The 22,658-nt window shown below is 41.8% G+C and overlaps 4 protein-coding genes across 6 annotated transcripts; 3 read left to right on the top strand and 1 right to left on the bottom strand.

Moving 5' to 3' along the window:
* The first annotated feature begins 1,107 nt into the window (after positions 1 to 1,107).
* Positions 1,108 to 5,460, top strand: LOC128764825 (stathmin-4-like). The gene is made up of 6 exons (XM_053875018.1): positions 1,108 to 1,151; positions 2,000 to 2,065; positions 2,152 to 2,247; positions 3,352 to 3,557; positions 3,649 to 3,810; positions 3,921 to 5,460. Exons 2-6 carry the CDS (start codon positions 2,053 to 2,055, stop codon positions 3,927 to 3,929), a joined length of 486 nt encoding a protein of 161 aa, XP_053730993.1. The 5' UTR covers positions 1,108 to 1,151; positions 2,000 to 2,052; the 3' UTR covers positions 3,930 to 5,460.
* Positions 5,461 to 5,662: 202 nt separating this feature from the next.
* il17a/f1 (interleukin 17a/f1) lies at positions 5,663 to 7,628 on the bottom strand. The gene is made up of 3 exons (XM_053865809.1): positions 7,509 to 7,628; positions 6,874 to 7,028; positions 5,663 to 6,024 (listed from the first exon to the last, which is right to left on the bottom strand). The coding sequence occupies exons 1-3, from the start codon at positions 7,626 to 7,628 to the stop codon at positions 5,778 to 5,780; spliced, it is 522 nt and encodes a 173-aa protein (XP_053721784.1). The 3' UTR covers positions 5,663 to 5,777.
* Positions 7,629 to 13,983: 6,355 nt separating this feature from the next.
* Positions 13,984 to 14,909, top strand: il17a/f2 (interleukin 17a/f2). The gene is made up of 3 exons (XM_053865689.1): positions 13,984 to 14,016; positions 14,474 to 14,628; positions 14,699 to 14,909. The coding sequence occupies exons 1-3, from the start codon at positions 13,984 to 13,986 to the stop codon at positions 14,907 to 14,909; spliced, it is 399 nt and encodes a 132-aa protein (XP_053721664.1).
* Positions 14,910 to 15,295: 386 nt separating this feature from the next.
* Positions 15,296 to 20,489, top strand: LOC128752361 (membrane progestin receptor beta-like). Of its 3 annotated transcripts, none has more exons than XM_053853493.1 (6): positions 15,296 to 15,442; positions 18,562 to 18,858; positions 18,924 to 19,036; positions 19,341 to 19,503; positions 19,581 to 19,796; positions 20,178 to 20,489. In XM_053853493.1, the coding sequence occupies exons 2-6, from the start codon at positions 18,574 to 18,576 to the stop codon at positions 20,487 to 20,489; spliced, it is 1,089 nt and encodes a 362-aa protein (XP_053709468.1). In that variant the 5' UTR covers positions 15,296 to 15,442; positions 18,562 to 18,573. The 3 variants fall into 3 exon arrangements, with proteins under 3 accessions (XP_053709468.1, XP_053709470.1, XP_053709469.1); XM_053853494.1 differs by having other exon boundaries at positions 15,297 to 15,442; positions 18,559 to 18,858; XM_053853495.1 differs by lacking the exon at positions 19,341 to 19,503 and having other exon boundaries at positions 18,562 to 18,957.
* Positions 20,490 to 22,658: the final 2,169 nt, after the last annotated feature.

The raw sequence follows: 22,658 nt of genomic DNA, 5'->3' as shown, positions 1-22,658 counted from the left end.
GTTGTGAAGAGGCTTCATGAATGCTAGTGATGCGCACGCACGCCCTCTCTCTGCAGGAGCCGATTGGCTGCTGATGACATCATGTGTTGGGCTGTGCAGGTTTGTCTATCGCCCCCCTGCAGCCTTGTACTGCAATCACAACAGACACTGCAGCTGCATTACATCATCTGCCGGGAGAAGTACTGTGTGTTCCACTGACAAGGTGCACCATGGATGATGTAGTCCTGTTGTGCTGCACACCAATAATGCTAGGGTTCAGATCACACTTATGTTATCATCATTTTTGTCTCTTTCAAGCGCAAAGGCCACGACAAATCTCGATTCTTACAACTGAAATGCTGACAGTGAAGCAGAGCAAACAGATGTGGGCGGATTTATGTGTCCTCGTGTGTGCGGGATGAGTAACAGTTCTCAGTTCTCAGCCTGTAAATTTAGCACTGACATTTCTACAGGAGCCTTCAGCCAGAACAAACTAGATCAGCTGGATCCAGCAAATCAGGTCACCACAGCGCCTCGTCCTGTAATTAGAAATGAAAGTAACATGAAATGATTTGCTCCTCTCACTCATATAAGCTCATTTTACTTGCACACAGATGTGCAGCAGATACTTGAGTCTTTCCATATTCCTCTCTTTTTTCTACTTGTAATGAAACAATAGCAGACTGTGAAATGTGAAATCAAAGTGAATCTATTAAATATACCCATTTTTTGATGTTCTGGAGCGAAAAATGTCATGTAATATTAAATATAATATATATATATATGTATAACATAATGAATTACCTTCATTGAGCTGAGCTTAATTTGACTTATTATTTTTCTGCAATGCATTTTATTCATATAGCTAAAATGGCTGGCACAAGGCCAAAAAAGCATATCACTATACAAGATAAATATTAGATGAGTGTCTGACTTGCTGCTCAGAAATCATTTTGAAAACTCTGGTGTTGGGTAGAATTCGCCCCCTTCACTTCTCCATGCTGCTCCACTACCCTGCCAGATCCCACAGGCCAATCGGAGCGCTGGATCTCAGCCGACCAATGAGACGGCTCCGTGGTGATGTCATGCAGCTGCTGCTGTTTGGTGCTGATGCTGCCGAGCTGCAGATCTTCAGTGAGAGCAGAGAGAAGAGGGACGAGCCTCAGTGCAGGGTGAGTGAGCCTCCACAGTCCATCCACTCATTTAGATTTATTTTCTCTCATGTTCATCTTTTTCATTTCTCTGCGGTGTGTAAATATATGCTGCACACGTGCCGCTTTTATGAAACACATTCTCTTTGCTTCCATTCGATCACTATTTCTCTTTGTTAAATAGCTGTTGCTGGCTCTGAAGAGCTTTCAAGTCATCGTATTTTTGGGGGTTTCTTTTTGTTTGGTGCTGCTCATGTCTGCAGAAGGTGATGCGCTTACTGGCAACAGTGACATCATCCTTTACTCCCGGCACGCTCCGCTCATCTTTTATTCATGAGCGGTGACACCATCTCTGCTGCTTTGGGGTTGTGGGGACGCAGACTGCTGAGGATGTATTTGTAAATGACTGACCACTGCATTGTTTTCAAACTGTGCAACGACTGTTTTTTCGTTGTTTTCCTTTTAAATGTGTGGCATTTTCAAGAATAGAAACAACTGTCCAGAAAAACCTTTGAGGTCAAAGCCGAATCATTTATATGGCTGTCAGGGGTATTTGCTTGTTCTTGCTCGTCCAGTGAGGTGTGAGCTATATTCTGCGGGTAGAAGCCGATGGAAGTGTATTTATGATTCACCCTATTTCTCAGAAACGCTCCCCTTGTACATCAGGCTGGTGAATTTTCTTCACTTCAAGTTGAGAAAATAAGTTTGGTCCTGCTTTTTCAGACACCTTTATTACTTGCAGCGTGTAAACAATCTGTCTCTTTTAACCACATACAAACTATACTTGAGTTTTCCACTCATTTTGATCACGCCACGATTATTACTGCTCATATCTCTTATTAAATGAGCATACTTCCCTCTCTCCGCAGGAACAGTCTCTACCTCACCACAGTGTCTTTACAGGAACGCAAACAGCCGCAACATGACTCTTGCAGGTGATTTCACGCTCTTCATGTGGATGATCAATGATTTATTCATTTATTATGATTGAGCAGTGACTGACTTAATGTATTTGTTGCAGCCTACAGAGAGAAGTTAAGGGAGCTCCCCCTGCTGTCTCTGTTCTGCTCCTGCGTCCGGCCCAAACCAAGGGACACCAATTCTGACAAGACAGAAGGTCAGCATCAGTCCTACGGTTCATTTTTGCTTGGCTTCAGTTTGGCATTCGACAGCTTGGTTAGTCACCTGATATGAAGTGAAACTCAAAAGGCAGCTGCTGAGGCTTAAGTGCATTTACTTTTGAGTTTTTTGAGTGAAGAAAAAGACAGTGGGTCAATGAGGTTTCATGAAACAGTGTCCTGATTTTCAGAGGCCACCAGACGGCACTGTTTGTTGTAAAATGTTTGGGTTTGAACAACTAATTCCATGAAACCTCACATCATTTCTAAATCGAGAGGCCTCTGAAAATTTGGACACTGTTTCATCAACCCTGCAAAACTGTCAAAAACTGTCTGTAAGCACCAGCACCCATGGGGGCATCAAACCTACTGTTCAGGCACTGGCAAAAGTTGCTCTTTCCTGCCTGAAAACAACAACGAAAATGCGAATGCGAAAATGCGAAAAGGAATTGCACTCGGGATATATTTAACTTGTACTTGCGCTTGTAATACTTGTAGGGCAGTAATATCAAAGTTTGGGTCAAAATGAGTGGCTTGGTGGAAGTATGCACTGCCAAAATGTGTTGCTGTGTTGCATCAGTGATGGTGATCCAAACATCTAGTGACAAGAATGTAGTTTAAATTCAACTTGATATTATGTATCAGTGATGGGTAGATGAGGTATCATGAAACAGTTGAAGCTGAAACCTAATTTTCAGAGGCCACAAGATGGCGCTCTTGGTTTAGAAATGATGCAAGGTTTCATTGAATCAGTTGTTCATGTCCAACCATTTTACAGCAGACAGCACCATCTGGTGGCCTCTGAAAATCAGGACACTGTTTCATGAAACCTCATCAGCCCTTCACTATTATGGATGGAGGTGTCAGATGGTTTCCATTGAAATGCGATTGTTGCGGCCTGTTCGGCAGCCGGACGTCATCATCGGGGTCTGCCTCCATTCGATCTATCAGGCCGAGTCGATGACATAAATACGCCTGCAGCTATTTTAAGTTGCTTCCTAAGCTGAGAGGAACATGTCCCACTGCCTTGAGAGGGACACATCACAGTATCATCTGCAAAACATACGATGACCAACAATTCTCAACACGTCCCTTGTCTTCAGGTGTGGTCGACCTGAACCTATGTAACATCCGGGACATGGAGGTCATCGAGCTGAGCAAGCGCTCAAGTGGACAGGCCTTCGAGGTCATCCTCAAACCGCCCTCATTCGACGGCGCGCCTGAGCTGAGGGCGACCACGCCGCCAAAACCCAAACCATCGCTGGAGGAGATCCAGAAGAAACTGGACGCTGCTCAGGAAAGGAGGAAGGTTTGTAAATCACGGATAGAAAAAAAATTAATGAATTAAAGAGAATCATGTGTGGGTTGAATTTTTAAACATCATCTCTGTCGCCCTCTAGTGGCAGGAGGCTGAACTGCTGAAGCACCTTGCAGAACGGAGAGAGCACGAGCGGGAGGTTGCTCAGAAAGCTCAGACCAAAGAACGACAGGAGCATCGGACTGACGCTCTGAAGGAGCAGCACACGGTGCACCTGAACGCCTCACAGAAACAACTGCAGGAGGTGAGCTGAACACAGGTCCTCCTTGCTCTGTTCACCTCCTTTCTGTCGAATTGAAAGTTTTTTCTTGAGTGAAATGGCCTCCAACGATTTCTCCTCTGCTGTGCATCCAGGTGTCTTGATGGCCTGATCACAACACAAGCTGAACTCTACTTGCAAGCCTTTTCTTGGAGGACTGAGAGACCGCGAGTTTACGAGCCGGAAAGTGGCGCTGCTGCACGCTTGACTTCGTGTCAGGGAAAGACGACGACTGAGGCCGCTCAGTTTTGTCTGTGTAACCAGGACTCTTGTCATGGAGACAAAAAAAAAAAAAAACTGCTGAAACTTGAGGATGCTGGATAGTCACCCATCAATCAAAAGTTCACGGGGTCATGCTTGTTGCCATGCCAACAGTGCCAATGTGTTTATGTGTGACTGTGTGCCGAGGTGAGGATTTCTTCCAGTTACCAAGAGGAGTTAAACCAAAAACGAACAACAAGGATGGCAGATTATGGCCATGTCAGGACATGGAGTATGTTAGAGCGCCCCCTGGCGTCCACAATGAGTAAAATGCTATTTCGCATCAGTCGCCTGTCACGCTTTGTTTTCCCCGGCAAAGCAGGATGGGATGTCATTCTTCTGATGGCTTATTTCTGTTCACGTGCCAGTTTCTGCTGCGACAGAGTCAAGCATGCGCAGGTGCTGTCGTCACGTTGTCGACGTCAAACAGCAGTTCTCTATTTTAGGTTTTATTTTTCAGAATAACAAGGATCAGCCACATGATTGGTCTATTAATACTGTCAATGATACACAACTTCTACATTTCAATAATTGGTTTGTGATATTAAAAAACAATTCGCACTTTATTACAATAAGTTTTCCAATATTAAGCACAAATGCAAATCATTCATATCGCTATTTGTTTTTATAATGCTATTGTGCTCATGTACAAATACTGATTTTTTTCTAACCATAATAATCATATTTTTATCACGTCAGATCATCAACTGAGACAGTGACAGATAGCAGTGAGCACAATAATGTCAATTAAATCATCAACATTATTTAAACGTTCTCGTTTCAAGCAGGTCTTGATTTTCAGAAGCCAACATTCATGATTGTTACCAGCAGAGTGCGCCATCTATTGGTCTCTGAAAATAAATCAATGCCCGTAAGTCAGGTTTTCGTTGGAAGAATGATTCAATGAAACGAGGATGAACGTAGTTGTAAGCAACGCTGAGCGTTCTGATCCCGCTGCTAGCGTCGTCACGCAGATGGCAGCTCCTGCGCATGTTACTGGTCACGTTATGCGTCAAATTCACCTTTTCTTGTTGTGTTCATGTGCTGCTCGGAACTTTCCTAACAACCAAGTTGCTTTTCCAAATTTGCTGCGCTGACATTTTGTGTCAGTCCCAATGTGAGAATCAATGTGGTGTCCCAAAAGCGCTTATCCGCTTTGAGAGGGTTTCCCCAGTGGTGGCAGCTTTTGAGTGCATTTCCCCCAAAATATTCTGACGGCACGTGAACACACTTTCACATCTTCTCCCAAAAGCCATGACTGACGATGGACAAAGCGACTGTGCGCAGTGTTTACAGCAGCGTAACAACGTCCCTGTGTAAAGAATAATAACAGTGTACAGAAATCACATTCTATTTTAAATCAAAAGAAATAAAACTGTGACACTTTAAATCTTTGTTTTGGTTTTATTACGATGATAAATAACAATAAATAACCACCAGCAGAAATGACATTGTTATTTAAATAAACAAGAATGATATTGTAAACTACAATCTTGTAATAAAATATCAAATATTTTAAATAACATTAGACAATATCTAACTCAACTGTTAGCATTAATGAATGAATTCAGCTTGTACAATATCTATGCAAACACAATGTTTTTTTTTTTCTCAATTCATAAATAGCCACATACATTTTTTTTTATTTAATCCCTGCATCACTATCTTCAGTATTCCATTTCTATATTTAGTCATTGCTGTGTGCGCACGATGGGTCGGACACAAGTGCAGCCGATGGCGAGCAGGCGGGACTCCAGGCGGTAGTGGTAGGTTTGACTGCGGTTAGATGAGTGGACTCGCCGCAGTACGAGGACCTGGTGCATGATGGGTTTGGACTCCAGGTTCCTGTCCTCTGAACCATCAGAGTTCAGGCAACCACGGAACGTGCAGCGGGCCTCCGAAAGTGTGGGAGGGTAGACGGAGGGGTCAAAGGTCGTACTGCGGGAAGAGACAACCAAGGGAACATGAGATTTACGCGCCACTCGCTTCTCACAAAATAAGAGAAATGCCACACTTTTTTTATGTTCACACAACATGAGGATCACGAAACAGTGTCCCAATGTGCCCAGCTCAGAAGGTGGTGCTCTCGGTGTAAAAGTGATGTGAAATAGTTGCTTGAAGCCAAAGATTATAGAGCGGAGAGTACACTGCCTCACAAAATAAGCCCACCAATATTAACTATAAAGTGAGTGAAGGTTTGTATTTCAGTTGCCTTGCACGGCTTCTATTTCACGGGACATTTAAAAAAATACACTGCATTATTGCTTTAAACGTCTGAGACATGCATTGGTTGACAACCGACCAAAAAGATTTTTCAATGCTGCATTTTTTTACTTCTAATATTGACTCATTTAAGCAGACAATAAGTGTTTTGCATCACAGAATAGAATCAAGAATAGATTTCAAGTTTAGATTTAAAAACAAAGGTCTGCTTTAACAATAAACATGTTCACTGTTTTACATCCTGAGATTTCTGAGATCAGAGAATCAGATTTGCAGCGATTACGCAGCTTGCTTGTTGACACTCTTTCATACATAAATATTCATTCATTTGCTCATTGTCAGTTTGGGGTCACAGAAGCGAGGAACATAGTCGCCAGTCCACTTAAAATAAAAAACAAACGGAAGAATGTACCTGGCGGCGATGACAGATTTAGAATTTACTGTATGAACTATATATATCAGCTGTATCCCTTCTGTCAAACAACTCTCTGGTTTTGGTCTTGTTAAAAAGATGAAGTGTTTTTTGACCCACGTCACTACAATGCAGAATGTGAGTGTTCATACTTGTACGTCCACGGCGATATGGAGTCCTTGTGCAGAGGCCTGGAGTTTGCTGACGGGGCCAAAGAATCTAAATCCAAATGTAATGGAACTGTTTGGATCTTTCTGGCTCTCCCTGTTGTCCAGTTCACCATCAGCACTGACAGCACCAAACACATCTGAGAAAGTGGCCAGAAATTGAAATTACATACAGAGCAATGGTACATCTACATCAACTAAAGGTGACACAAACAAAATATCAATATATCATCAACTTAAGAAAACAAAAAAATGAAAGCATTTTACAGACCAAATTCTAAAAAATAATATTAATCAGAAATTGTTTGTAAGCTGTCTATTAGTGTCATATATGATGAAATTAATTCTGAGAAAAATAATGTTTAATCACACAAACATTGATCATTTGAATTTTGTAAATTATAAAATCAAATCTCTGAATTAATTGTATACAATAGCATTGAGGATAAGAGAGACAAAACATAAAAAAATATAATATAACTAAATGCTGGATTTTATAATGCAAGATATCAACATCAATATAGTCTAAAAACAGCTAACATAATCCTATGATCATATTCTTTGCTTGGATAAATTAACATTTTCGAATTTTTTAATATCAAAATTTCACCAATTCTTACCACTTTCAAGATCGACCAGCACATCCTGAGGTGTCGGTATTCGAAGTTCACGACTGAATCTTCTTCTCTCCAGAGGTTCCACAGTGCAACGCTTGTCCCTGCTGTTCTGCTGGTCACCATGCCCCCCTCTGTTATTTATCCTAATTCAAGTGAAAATTCTGGTGATGTCACAAGCTTCAGTCGGTGAAAATGTGCGTGAGCACCTTTGATCCTCCTCGCTAAACCACATTCGTCGTCAGCATGACGAAATAGGGCAACCTACTTTCATTGCTGACTTATGATGTCCATAGCAAGTGTTTCGAGGTTTTAGGTTTTAGGTGGAAAGTTTGCATCATTAAAATATGGAGTAACAGTTGACGTATTTCGGTCAGTCGCGTTCACCAGGCCGTCCGACTACTTGAATTATTGTGAGTTCAGAGACTTGTTCAAGAGATGCTGAGCACGCTGAAAAAGCGGTTCTGATACTTACCAGACTGTCAGCATGAAAAATGATAGCTAAAGAATAGCAAACAAAAAAATGGGAGATTTCAAATCAACTCTTTTCCAACCCCCTCACAGACGGTGATGTCGCCACTGTTCCATTAGACGTGCACTTGTCCATGTGCCTGTGTAATTCAGATGTGGCTGCAGGATGCTGTGATGTTCCGGGGAGTGTTAATCTCTCCATCTGATTCTGGATCTGCCTTATTTAGCTCATTTCCTAAAGAAATTGACTGTATTACAGATTTACTCATTTTCTGTCATTTTCATTTTTTTTTTTTTTACTATGAAGTTGAGTTCTTTTTTTTGTTTTGATTAGTTTTTTAATTCCCTGAAATGTGGCCTCACATTTCATTTTAATGTCATGTGTCACGCAGCCCCCAAACAAGACATCACTTTTAATGTCAAGCGAATGAGTGATGATCAGTGATGGCACACCGCATCACAATGGGGCAGACTGAAAACCAAAAAAAAAGAAAAACTGCGTTCAAAATTATTAAAGAGGAGCCAACAAATGGAAGAAGACAATTTATAATAATAGTAATACCAATAGTAATCCACTCATTACTTTTTAGTAGCCATGTTTCAGCCAGACACCAAATTCAATTGCATGTTTTTATTATTAAGTTCATATTTATGAGGGCTCTGACTAAACATGGTGTTTAGTGCGATAACAATCCACTTCAGGAGATAATTTGAACACAACTCCACTGCCAGTTTACAGTATTGACAGACGTCATGTGATTTTGGATGGAAATGCTTTTTTTGATCGTGATAAAACACTCATGACACAAATTAATGTCACTCATAAAGCAACCAACAGGGTCTTTTCTATTTTGTCCCTGTAAGTGATCCAGACTGACAAAAGAGGTTGTAGACTATCGACCTAAATAATACATAAATAGCAGGAATATTTCATATTTCGTTTCAGGATATTAACTATTATTTTACCTTTGTTTTATTATAATATTGTGCTGCTTTTTATCTACTCAGTAAGAGATCAAAGGAGTGGCTGTGAATGGAAAACATGTAGCTTAGTCGAAATAATAAAAGCAGAAGATATGTAAATATAAAACACGCTTTGCACTCATGTTCACTTAAATAATCAGTTTATATTAGAGTCATCACCCTTTCATCTCACATCTACAGTGATTTGGGATTAAAAAATAAATTTATTTGGCGACTAAAAAGATCCAAGGCATGTTCCGATCGATCAAAGGAGTCTAGAAAACAGTGATTTATGTCGATGCCACAGTATCTCAGAATTTCCGTTTGATCTGATCAAAACTAAAAGGTTGCTAACCCACCTCAACTGCAATCTTATCGCAAGATCAATTCCTGCAGGTTGAGGTCTTCAAATGTGCTGTTTTTTCTCTGTGATGTACTGCTCAAAAAAACAGGCCTGACCTGGTTACCACCTTCAGTGATAACTTGTCGGGCCCACGCTGCCAGCTCAGCCTGATCAGTGGTTGATGCTTATCAGCGATGACTATGTCAACCATCATGTATAGCAAACCAGAACTGATGCTCAGCAATAGCTTGAAGTTGTACAAGAGACTGGATTGCAATGCCGGTAAGAAAGATGCCTTCAGGATGAAGCCCAGGACAGAGTTCCTAAAGAGGAGCGAAGAACAGATGTGAGGAAGTCATGAGCAGCAGAGAAGTCAGTGAGGATGGTGCAAGACATGTGAGACAGTGGTGAGGTGTGCTGTCGGAGTGACGGAGGTGAGACTAGGAGTCCATCAGGGATCAGCTCTCTGCCCATTCAAGATTGCTATTGTTGCCGCCAGACAGACAGATGAGGGTCCGGAGGAGTTGCCATGGATATTTAAATGACATTATTTATCAAATGAATAACATTAACAGAATAACAGAAGCTGATGGGAAATGGGAAAAGGATAAGATGAAGAATTACGTAAACACGGCCCTTTACTTTCAGTCGGCACAAAAGAATTCGCCACTTTTCTGACGCAATGATCAACCTCTTGTGGTGAAGGATATGAGCTCCACAGGATGTGTGGTCTCTTTGATCAGTGGTGGTCTTTTGAGGTTCAATTTCTCCTGGTGGCGAGTGGAAACATGAGTCAGCCAAGGCTTTTTCCAAGTATAACTAAGTACTATATATGTTGAGATCGAGGTGGACAAGTAGATCTGAATTTGCCTTTCAAAATGAATGTGTCGCTGTGTCCGGGTCAGCTAACAGATGCAGTATAGTAAATCTCAACTCATAATAGATTTTAAAAATAATGAGCGAAGGAAAATGCTGAGAAACAAAACAGGGGAGATCTGTAGAAAATTTGAATGAATTGAAGTATGTTGGGAAACAGGTGTGTTTTTTGTTAGATTTCTTTAAAAATATTTTTATACTATGGCTCTGTGAGCATTGAGGAGAGCGAGTAGTGAACTTTTTGCACAGATTTTCTTATCTTCATGCCTAAGGATGACGGGTTGGTGAACAATGATCTGGTGCCGATTGGTTTAGAAATGATGTGAGGTTTCATTGAATCAGCGGTTCCATTCCAAACATTTTACAGCAGACAGTACCATCTGGTGGCCTCTGAATATCAGGACACTGTTTCATGAAACCCCATCAACCCTTCAACACTGTGTCATGAAACCTCATGGACCCATCACTGGCTTGGGCCAAAGACAGGAAGCAGAGTCAGAAAAGTCAGAGTTGAAGATGCTCTGGTTTCCATTCTGAGTCGCAGGAAGGGCAAGATTAGAAACCAATTTTTCAGAGGAACAGTACGAGGTGGAATGTTTTGAGACATATCTGGGCAGGAAAGTGACCCTAAGCATGAGGCTTTGAAGGTGGATCAGGATTGCTTGTGAGTGAGTAAGCCAGACCTGAATTCAACTCAACATTTCTCAAGTGATATGAATGCCATCCAAGTGACAGAGCTCGGAAGATGCTGCAAAGAGGACTGAAAATGCGCACTTAAAATAAATACACTATTACATGGAAAAATGGCACTGTCATGATGCTATATTTTCGTGTTTAATTTTGCTGAAAAGAAAAAAACTATTTTAGTCCACTGTAATAAAGATCTGCAGCACCATAAAACATGGAAAAAAAGAAGCATGAATTGTATCCGGATGCTCAGTCTTGCTCATCACGCGGTAACACACCCACACACACACACAACACAAATCCTTGAGAAAGAACATCCACCAGTCACCCACTAATCGCATACAGAGTAAAACACACACATCAAATGCAAATGAATTAATCCAACTTGTACAGTACACACATATAAACACCAAATCCCAGACCAACTAACACACTGACACACAAACGCCTCTGATAAACAAACTGTATGGGTTATGCATGACTCTCACCACAACTTGCAGGTCATTACTCCCAAAAAGTGATCAGGCAAGTTCATGTACATCTTCCTGTGCCCATATATGGAGTGTCGCATAATTGTGCCTCAGGTCGAGGCTTTTGACCTGGTTTGACAGGAAACCTCAAACAGTAAGGGTGGATTTGAATTGTCTGCAGATTGTTACAGTCATAGTCATCTCAGAGGGTCTTTTCAGGAAATAGCTTCACTGAATTACGGAGTTGTTCCTTTTTTTAGCCCATTTTCCACAGCAGGGTGCTTCGATAGTTCCCTGGAACTATTCTCACACTGCAGTCAGTGAAACACCTCCATTATAGGCTAAAGCAGATTCTAGACCTTCCAGATTTGTCTCAAATCCTTTCACCTCACACTGTTCCTCTGAAAAACTGGTTACTGATCTTGCCCTTCCTGTGACTCCCAGTGAAAACCAGAGCATCTTCAACTCTGACTCTTCTGACTCTGCTTCCCGTCTTTGGCCCAAGCCAGTGATGCGATGATGAGATTTCATGACAAAGTATTGAAGGGTCGATGAGGTTTCATGAAACAGTGTCCTGATATTAAGAGGCCACCAGATGGCACTGTCTACTGTACGAAAATAGTTCCAGGGGACTATCGAAGCACCCTGCTGTGAATAACGTAACTCCATAATTAAGTTCCTACTTCCTGCTGTGCTACTGTAGAGAGAAGCTATTTCCTGAAAAGGTTCTCAGAGATCATACATATGGTATATGGACTTTGAGACACCAGGAGCTCTGACTATGACTGTAACGATCTGCAGACAATTCAAATCCACCCTTACTGTTTGAGGTTTCCTGTCAAACCAGGTCAAAAGCCTCGACCTGAGGCACAATTATGCGACACTCCATATATGGGCACAGGAAGATGTACATGAACTTGCCTGATCACTTTTTGGGAGTAATGACCTGCAAGTTGTGGTGAGAGTCATGCATAACCCAAACAGTTTGTTTATCAGAGGCGTTTGTGTGTCAGTGTGTTAGTTGGTCTGGGATTTGGTGTTTATATGTGTGTACTGTACAGGTGTATTTGCACTCCAAGTTGGATTAATTCATTTGCATTTGATGTGTGTGTTTTACTCTGTATGCGATTAGTGGGTGACTGGTGGATGTTCTTTCTCAAGGATTTGTGTTGTGTGTGCGTGGGTGTGTTACCGCATCGCGTGATGAGCAAGACTGAGCTTCCGGATGCAATTCATGCTTCATTTTTTCCATGTTTTATGGTGCTGCAGATCTTTATTACAGTGGACTAAAACCTTTTTTTTTCCTTTTCAGCAAAATTAAACACGAAAATACAGCATCGTTTTTCCATGTAGCTGTTTATTTAATTTTAAGGCTTTGCGCACATATTAAAGCTGGAGAACTTTCACTACACTTGGTCTATTCTGTTGCTGATCCTTTGGAAGCATCTTCCGAGCTCTGTCACTTGGATGGCATTCATATCGCTTGAGAGATGTTGAGTTGAATTCAGGTCTGGCTGGCTCAGCCACAGGCAATCCTGATCCACCTTCAAACTCCTTTCCAAGCCTCATGCTTAGACGGAGGAACCACCACCCGTCTGGGGTCAAGTGGCATGGAATAGACTATCTGATGAGTTGTTGAAGTTTCATGAAACAGTGTCCTAATTTTCAGAGGTCACAAGATGCCACTGTCTGCTGTAGAATCCTTAGCTTTGAAGAACTATTTCAATGGAACTGTATATCATTTTTTGAACCAAGAGCGCCACCTACTGAGCTCCAAAATGAGGATTGTGTTCCATGTAACCTCATCAGCCCATGGCTAGTTTAAGCCACACTCTCACAGCATGAAGCTTCACTGTAGAGATGTTACTGGCCTGGGGCTGAGAGTTTCCTGCTTTCCTCTGCACGTGTCTGGCCTTCTCACCAAGTTCAGTCTCTTGTTTGACTGGCAAAGTCTGTTCTCCCTCACCGCCCGGTTCAGGCAGCTGTCCAGTGTGAGGATGGATCCTGGTGGTTCCAATTTTTATCAATTTAAGGAAGCCAAAGCCATACATATATATATATATATATATATATATATATATATATATATATATATATATATATATATATATATATATATATATATATATATGTATGAAATCCTTAAAAGAAAAACACCAGTAATATTTTGTCTACAAAGTTTTAACAAAGGTGAATGTGAAGCACAGGTCTGACAGGACTCAAAAACAACACATCTCAAAAATACATTACACCAAACTAAAGAAGTAAGTGCTTGACAAGGTGGGAAAAATAGGGGCTAGAACATCATTACTTGTGTAGAAGGCCATCAGAACACAGATGTGAAACCTTGAAGTGTACGAAGCGAACCTCAAGTTCTTGCATTTTATTATACACAAGTATAATCAGTCTACGAATTGTGCGTATTGTGAGATGTTACGTGACAGATTCTGACAAACATTTGACATTAACATTTAACATAATATTTTTTACGGTGACCTCTCTGGAACTTCGCCGTACTACTTTCACATTTGCTTATCTTGGTGAGATCAAAACTCTGCTGTGATCTAGATAGAGCCGAGCAGAGAGCCTGAGGTTTTATCAGCACAGATCAGTTTCAGGTGATCAGATACTTAAGTCGGAGTGAAGAGGATGAGGTTGCGATCCTCCCGAGATGAAGTCGATGGCTAACATCTGCAAGCTGCTGGTGAGAATAAACCCTCTCCTCTCATTGGGCAGTTATATGGACAAAACAGTAAATTTTGCTAGTTGTTTTTTACATCTTTAAACTTTGATTTATATTTTGTCAATGATACATTTTTTCTAGAGCTGTGGACTGGTTCCTGATGTGGGGCAAGGCAAAAATGCTTTCATGTAGTCCGCCCAGAGTTTTTGGTTGTAAATTCTCAGACCCTTTAAAATGGCTTTGGCTATCAAAACGACAAGTCTGCGCCCCATAAAATCTTGGGGCGCATCCTAACCCTCTGAACAGCTTTCATCTCTGTTTCAAAACCTTCTGAATATGTTGGTCTCACCTCGGTGCCATCTCCTGTAGCCTATGTCCAAATATGTTTTTGCCAGTCTTCCTCTTGACCTATTGGTAATGGTGTGACGGTTTGCTTTAGCCCTGTTTTGATCCTATCAGCAAATCTTTGCCTCTTCAGGTCTTCTGCAGTCTAACATGGGTCGTGTCCTCGACAACCACTCTTCCACCTCCCCCTGAGTGCAACGCCACATTGAGCATCTCTCCTGGCGGCAGTTTTAGGGTCAAGGGCGTTGGGGACGGGCACTTGCAATCCTTGTCACCATGGACTTGGAGGTGGTTCTCTTCTCCCTATGATCCAAGACAGTATCATCCTTCAAAGAAACTCACTTATTTTCTGTTCCAGACAGTCCACAGTGACTCACCGAATCCCTGCAACCATCTGGGAAGCACAGTGCAGCAGCTCCAATTGTTTGATTGACGGACTAAACTCAGTTCCCATCTATCAGAATGTATTGGTGCTGAGCCTGAACTCAGACAGAACCTGCTATAAGGCAACCTACCAGTCCGTGGCAGTGGGCTGCACCTGTGTTCAAGTGCGGAAAAAACAAAACTGATGAGAACTATACAGCCATTTCTGGATGTTACCTGTGACATTACATTACTTTTTTCTGGCTGTGAACCCATTTAGTAAATAAATGTTTTCACCAAGACTGACTTGAGGCTGTTTCTTTACATTTTGAAAACGACAGACAGACAGACAGACAGACAGACAGACAGACAGACAGACAGACAGACAGACAGATAGATAGATAGATAGATTTTCTACATTCCAAAGCTAATTGGATGATAGCTGTTTGAGTAATGTAGCAGCAAGAACAATGCAGCGAGTGTGGTGCTGCTGCAGTCCCATGACGGCACAAATCCTCAGCAGATATTCCTTCTCAGGCTGAAATCGGCTCTAATGAGAACAACAAGAACACATTGTGTTTATGTGCAGTCGGCAAGGAAGGGGCAAGGGACAAGTCAGTCGCTCTCAGAGGGGAACTACCACAAAGAAATAGTAGGAGTATTTGAAGAATAAGAATAATGATGGAATTAAAAATTCACCATCTGGATACAGTGCAGCTCCTGTCTTGAAGAAACTCAGGTTTGGTTCATGTTGTTTATTTTTTGTGGCCATAGAACAGCTATTTTTCACTAGTGTCTTTAATAATTATTGACTTTTTCTACACAAGTTATTGAAACTTCACCTGTTAATTTTCTTACATAAAATATATACACTTCTAACATACTGCATTCATACAGCAGAAGCATAAAAAACACTTCATATGCTGCAGGATAGACAAAACGTCACACATTGTTGATGGAAAGCAACACAAATCATAAACTAAACTTGTAACACCATTGACACTGTTAATAAAATAAAGCACTGTTAACACCAAATGTGATGTGGAATTGATGGTACTTGAAACATGAAGTACCAATGGATAAATGACTATAATCCATGCAGAATGCCGACATAGTGCTCTGTAACACAGAGGCCGCAAGCTTGGCCAGAGGATTGCATTGATGTTGCCTGCATTTTCCTGACTCTGTCCATGTATAAGATCTGACTGGAGAGCAGGATAGAGCAGATATAGAATCTCCAGTCTTGAGAGCATGTTGCGATGGGGCCGAGCAAACTAACCAGCACCTCCTGTGGCAGTGTTGAGGTTAGAGAGCTCTGTTGCTGGGCCTCGGAGATGGCGGTACGTTTGGGAGCTGTAGATGTCCACCTCAGATAGGGCATCAACATGGGTTCTTTTTCCAAAATAAGCACTTACACTGCCAGTCAAAAGTTTGGACACACAATGAATGGTTCTTCTTCATTTTTCATGACATTGCAAATTCTCAATGACCGCATCAAACTATTAATGAACACATATGGAATTATGTATAAAAAAACAAACAAAAAAACCCACAAATAAAGGATAGCTAATCTAATCTAAACATGTCTTATATTTTAGCTTCTTCCAAAGAGCAACCCTTTGGTTTGATTACCATGTTCCAACAGGTGACAGCATCATGAAGCTCACTGTCAACAAAGCAAATGGAAGCTACTTTAAGTAGTTTAATACATAAACACGTTTACAGTTATTTTACTTTTCTTTTCCTTTGCTTCACAATCCCATTCATCCTGCTACATATATTTGATGCCCTCAGTATGTAGAACGTAGTAACAAAAAAAAAAAAAAACTGAATGAGAAGGTGTGTCCAAACTTGACAGAGCTTCTGCCTGTCTCTAAATGTTTATAATATTCAGAGATTTCCTCTGGTAGCAAAGAGCATGCATCATGTGACCGTAGGCGCATGTATCATCATGAGCAAATATTCCAACATTACTCTGAGAAAGGAGGGTTGTCCTTTGAAAGAACTAAACCTTGCATTGTTGCTGACAGATTTACATATGCTATCTTTGACGCCACCTCTTCTATCTCATAACTGACTTGAGTGAGGACTAACACACCAGTGGTGACAATTCTTCTACCCTCAAGGAACATCCAGTACACAGTGGCAGCGGGTCACTAGGGGGCACTGGAATCCTCCCTCACACCGTATCCTACCTAAACAAAGCCATTTAATTTTTAATGGAACATTTATTCATCATTTTCGATTGACCTATAAACAATGATTGCTTAGTGCTTTATAAATATATATGGTATGGTGATATGGTGCTTGTGAGGCAATGGAAACAACACCCTTCCCACGGCTGCTAAGCCCACGACAGACATGAAATGGCCACATGGCACCAGCAAATTCATCCAATCGGGACCATAGAATATGCTAGAATTATGTTTGACATGGTCTTTAATAAGAACTGTTTCACACAGAAATAATATTCAGTGCCTGTAACAAATTTTATGTCCTGACATGTTTGAATGTGAAACTAGCACAGCCCTCCCAGGACATTTTTTCAGCAGCCACCACTGAACACACGTTTCCAGTTCTCATTATTACCACTCATTTCACAAACAATCATTTTGACGGTCGACTTGTCATCGGCCACTTTAGCTATTAGTCAAGTAATCGGCATATGACGTTTACAAGTTCATGAACACGACATGTTTTAGTAGTGTACAAATAAATTCAATTAAAAGTGGATGTAAATTGTTGTAATCGCTTAATATATTCCCGGGTATTATTTTTGTATTTGGATTTTAAATGCTCGAATTGTGGTGTGGAAGGTATATGTCCTTTGTAAAGTGATCCCATGCGTTTGACCATTTTGGTTGTGTTGGTAGCCTCAGCCTTTTCTCTTCTTACTGCGGTTTGTGCTAGGAGAACGATGATAGACCATTGGCAACTAAACTAATATAAGTAACATCCGACTTACGACCTGCTCGACTTATGTCCACCCGTACTTACGACCACGGCCAGAAGATGCTTATTTTTTTTAATTCAATGTCTGGCATTCAACTTACGTCCTATCTGACTTACGGCCGGTTGGTAGGAACCGATCCCGGTCGTAAGTCGGATGTTATTTCTAATCGATTATATTAAAATGTCGATGCAGCCTGGCAAAATCGTGCATTTAAGTAAGCGTGTTGTTGCTTTAAATGCAAATTAATGAAATAAAAGTAAAGATACATCATTGATTTTTTTTTTTTGAGACAACACAGTGCAGAAAAGTGTTTAGTCACTTGTTTGGATCATGTGAGCTATTGGCAACAGACGAAGTGTCAGTGTGTAGCAACTATGAACTACAATATTTAGAGTATATTGTTTATACAGGTAGCACTTACCACCATGTTTTCTTGAGGTGAGACGTAGAATTTTGGAAGGCAGGAATTGCTACTGCCACAGATCTGGTCTACCAACACAGCATTCCGTAGCTTGTTAGCCAAGGAAAACAAGGAGCCATTGTGGGGCCAAAGGTGTTCAGTTTTCTCAGACCATGAAACACCCAGTTCATGCTAACTAACCCGGGACAATTGTGACTCAACCACGTTGCTGATTTTGGGTTCACGTCACGGAACTCCAGCGATTAAACGTAGTCGAGTACGGGGAAGTATATTCAAGTAAAGACAACTACTCTCAGAAGTGCAACATACTCAAAAGTTACTAAACTATGGAAAAAAAGTAGTTAAAAGTAGTTATGTGAAAAAACAATTCTTTCAATTCATTTCAAGGCTGTGATGACGGAAGCGTCGGCTAGCTTGACTCAAGTACCTCACGCTCTATCAATGCTAGCAATCATTCAAATTGTTACATGTTTTTCTCCAGCAGGAAACCACCATCATGGTCCAGGTGTCCTTCAGCCCTCCCACAATATGCCTGGCTCTCCTCCCAGGTCTACGCAGGCTCCTCCCGTCTCTTCCTCCAACAGTGCGAGATGTCGACGTACCTCCTTTGTTTCGGGAGCGTTACATTCTGTCAGGATACCGTCCTGTTGGCCAGTCATGGCGCTGCTACGTCTTAAGTCTATTCCAGCTGCACAATGAAACGCTGAACGTGTGGAGCCATCTGCTGGCCGCTCTCTGCATCGCATTGAGGTTCCTGACCTTCTCAGTCTTCCAAGGAGGGGTAGAGACACAAAAACTATGGTTTCTGCGGGACAGTTCTGCTGTCATAACTCTGATTTCCTGTAGGGGCTCCTGGGATTCCGGCTGCAAGGGCCTGAAGGTCAGGGCTTTTCGCTGGATGTCTCATCCATGCCATTAATCCTTTATGTTTGCTCTTCCATCACATATCTGACCTGCAGGTAACATATTCTAATTTTAATAAAGTCACATCATTATGATACTTGGGACACATAGACCCCTAGTGGTCACAAGTATCAACCCTTTGTGAAAGTAGACCCTTTTCTGTCATTCTGTGGGGAAGTGGGGAAAAGTTACATTATTTTTCTTATGAGTTTCACCCAAATTTTTAAGGACAGTAAGATTACTAACTAGAATACACATTTTCTTGAGCAATTTTTCGCAACGGGTGCCCTATTTCTAGCTTAAGCACATGCCTGCTTTTGCCCGAGCAGAATACTAATCATCAATATGCCGGTGTCACAGCGCGTCGGCCCACCTGCTTCAGTCCCACTCAGAGCGGGCTCACTACTCGCTCTTCTTCCTCGACTACGTTGGTGTGGCAGTCTACCAGTATGGCTGCTCCCTGGCCCTGTACTTGTACAGCTCCGACTCAGTCTGGAGGCAAAGCACTCTGGGGCAGATACATGTGAGGCTTGTCGGTAATTCAGCCAGTGAAAATGAGCATCAGCAGCTACTAACATCAGCGCATGTCGGTGGGTGCAGATCTTCCTCCCGGCCTCAGCCTTCCTGGCCTGGCTGTCCTGCTCTGCCTGCTGTTATGCCAAACTGCGTTTCCAGCGATCATACCCACTTCACAGGAAGTTATGCCAAGTTGGACCTATGGGTGTGGCCTACCTGCTGGACATCAGCCCGGTCATCCACCGTCTGTCCACACAAAACTGGAGCAGCAGCCCTGCCATGCCTCTTCACCTTCTGCAGGTCAAGTTAATAAGCTTCGACTCAGTGTGTGTGGGTGTGTGTGTGTGCACCTGGTTAACCTTTACTTGTGGGGACCATTTGCCATGAAGGCGTCAAAATAAATGGGTCATTAGAATAAGGTTAAGATAATAAGGTTAGAATAAAGTTTGGTTCAGAGCCCTGGTTAAGCCATGTGTTTTGGATGGTTAGGTTTAGGGTGAGAGGAAAGCATTATGCCAAAGAGCAGTCCTCACAAAGATAGAAATGCTAACATGTGAGTGCGTTACCAAGATGTGTGCTCACAACTTTTCATTTCAATCTCTCACTACAGAGGCTTTTTAATGCATATTTTGGATTCTTTTTTTCATGCATCAGCAACTTTTGTTGGCATGTCTCCACCAGGTGGTGCTGTTCCTGCTGGCTGCCTTCTTCTTCTCCTGTCCCATTCCTGAGCGCTTTTCCCCTGGACGATATGACATTATAGGCCACGGGCACCAACTCTTCCACCTCCTCCTCTCGCTCTGCACGCTGGCGCAACAGGAGGCGCTCTATGAGGACTTCCTCATGAGACGACCTGCACTGATCAGGATGTTTGGGGAAGAGCGCATCCTGCTGGCGTGTGTGTCCTTCATCTGCCTGACCTTGTGCTGTGTGATGACAGTGAATCACATGAGTGCACAGGTCGTAGCGCAGCTGAAGAGAGGACACAGATAACATATCTGTGTTATCATGGCATGCAAGACCCTATCATATCGCAGACGTGTTCTCGTCAGGACATGTTTGTGTTTTTATTTGTATACAGTGTTAGCTATTCATTTGTCCTTCAGAGTGAACAAAGAGTAGTTGTTTGTCTGCATTTGAGGTGCCTTTTTGTGAATACTGTTTATACTTTTGTATGTGGATTATTTCATTGGCAATGTTAGATTTTTTCATTTGTTTTCAAGTGAGTCATTGCGTATCCATATGCAGGTATGTTTATGAAGTACCTGTGTTTGCAGTGGGGCTTAAGTCTTCTATGTGATTGTGGATCGTTTTCCCTCTGTGTATGTATAAGTGCATCAGCATATGTCCTCAGGGCTCTCCTTTCCAGAATTTCTGGTTAAGCTTCCATTTTTTGTTTCCAATTATTTGAGTTTCAAGAACTATAGGTGATCATTCTGTTTGCTTCATTCTCAAAAACGGAGGTGGAACTGATGCCGCCGTGCGCTGGCGTTCATCTCAGGCAAATGGAATTGTTCCGTGTCTTTAAAATAATAGAACAACACTGAGAACTTGATCAAATAATGACAAAGTCTGTCCAGCAAAGCGGTCACGCTTCACTGGTGCGTGTGCTTGGGTGGAGCCGCTGATAATGTTCCAGTTTCGGTTTGGCCTCAACAATCTTATCAGCGTCCGCGACTTGAGCCCACAGCTATAAAGATCCAGGATCAACATATCCGTCAATCAGCAGGAACAGAAACTCACTGCTACTGTTGAAGGAAACTGCCATAAATGGTGAATAAATAACAAAATAGGGTGCATCTGCTCGTGAGTCATTGTAAATACAGGACGTAGGACAAATTCAATGCATTGTGTTTTTACTTAAAAAAATACATGGAATACCACAGTGAATTACTGTAAAAGGTCATATGAGTCACTGAAACACTCAGATAAATGTGGAAAACACAAGTACTTTGCATCTATCTGTCTGTCTAAAACAGGGAAGGTAGGAAGGGAAATGAAAAACCAGGGGAATACTTATGGAACAACACCATGACAGACAGAAATTTTGATGATGGAAGCAAAGAAAAACAAGGTTAGGGTTAGAAGAGTATAAAGGTGTGGTTGAATAAAGCTAAAGTGAGAAGGGATTTGAATGAAAGGAAGGAAAAATACTGGATGAAAGGATGGAGTGGGGTAAGCAAGGGAAGGAAAGAATTACAAGCATTAGAAGACAAGAAGTATGGAAGGATGACTCAAAAGAATGAAGCAGAGAAGGAAGGAACATGCAACCAAAGAATGAAGGGAAACAGGCAGAAGAAGCAAAGAATGAAGGGAGGACGGAAGACAGATCGACAGATGGATGGTGGACATGGTGAGAGGAGCAAGGTTGAGAAATAAAGGAATGGACAAAGCGTAGAAGGAAAAAGAAGAGTGCGTGGAGACTGGAAAGGAAGGGTGAACCAGGCAAAGGGAGGAAGGAAGGAATGAAGGAGAGAAGGAAGAATTGGGAGAGAGAAAATGGGGAGCGAAGGAAAGAAGGAAGGAAGGAAGGAAAAAACTAAGGAAGGAAGAAAGGAAGGAAGGACAGAAAAAAGAAAGGAAGGAAGGTGGGAAATAAGACTGGGTGGAAGCATGGAGCGAAAGAGGGAGAGAGCAGGAGTGGGTAAGAAAGGCAGGTAGGACCAATGGAAAGAATGAAGCAAGACAAGAAGGATGGCATGACGAGAAGTAAGAATGAAGAAGAGAAGGAAGGAACAAAAAAACAAAAAATGGAGGAAAAGAAAGGAATGGAAGGAAGGAAGGAAGGGAAGAAAGAAAGAAAGAAAGAAAGGGAGGAAGGAAGAGTGGAAAACAGGAAGGAGGCAAAAAAAGAGATCGTAAGGGAGGAAGGAAGGAAAACCAAGAGTAGTTGAATGGCAATTGTATGATGTAAATAAAAGACAATGGAAGAAAGGAATAAGAAACAGTGAAAAACTGATGTTGATCTTGATCCTATGTCTATCGACCCCTTTTTGTCTGTTTCAAAGAAATTCCACACAGAAATATGAAAACGGAACAGTAAACAACTCTGACAAGAAGAAGAAATTCAAAATGAAATGCAATCTTTTAAATATAGGGTACTGAAATGAAAGTACTTCTATTAAAGTCACAGTGAACCACAACAACACGAACATGCAGTGT

This window comes from Synchiropus splendidus, chromosome 1 (assembly GCF_027744825.2).
Source record: "Synchiropus splendidus isolate RoL2022-P1 chromosome 1, RoL_Sspl_1.0, whole genome shotgun sequence".
In the NCBI taxonomy this organism is placed as follows: Eukaryota; Metazoa; Chordata; class Actinopteri; order Syngnathiformes; family Callionymidae; genus Synchiropus; species Synchiropus splendidus.
This window is presented reverse-complemented; position numbering and strand designations above follow the sequence as displayed.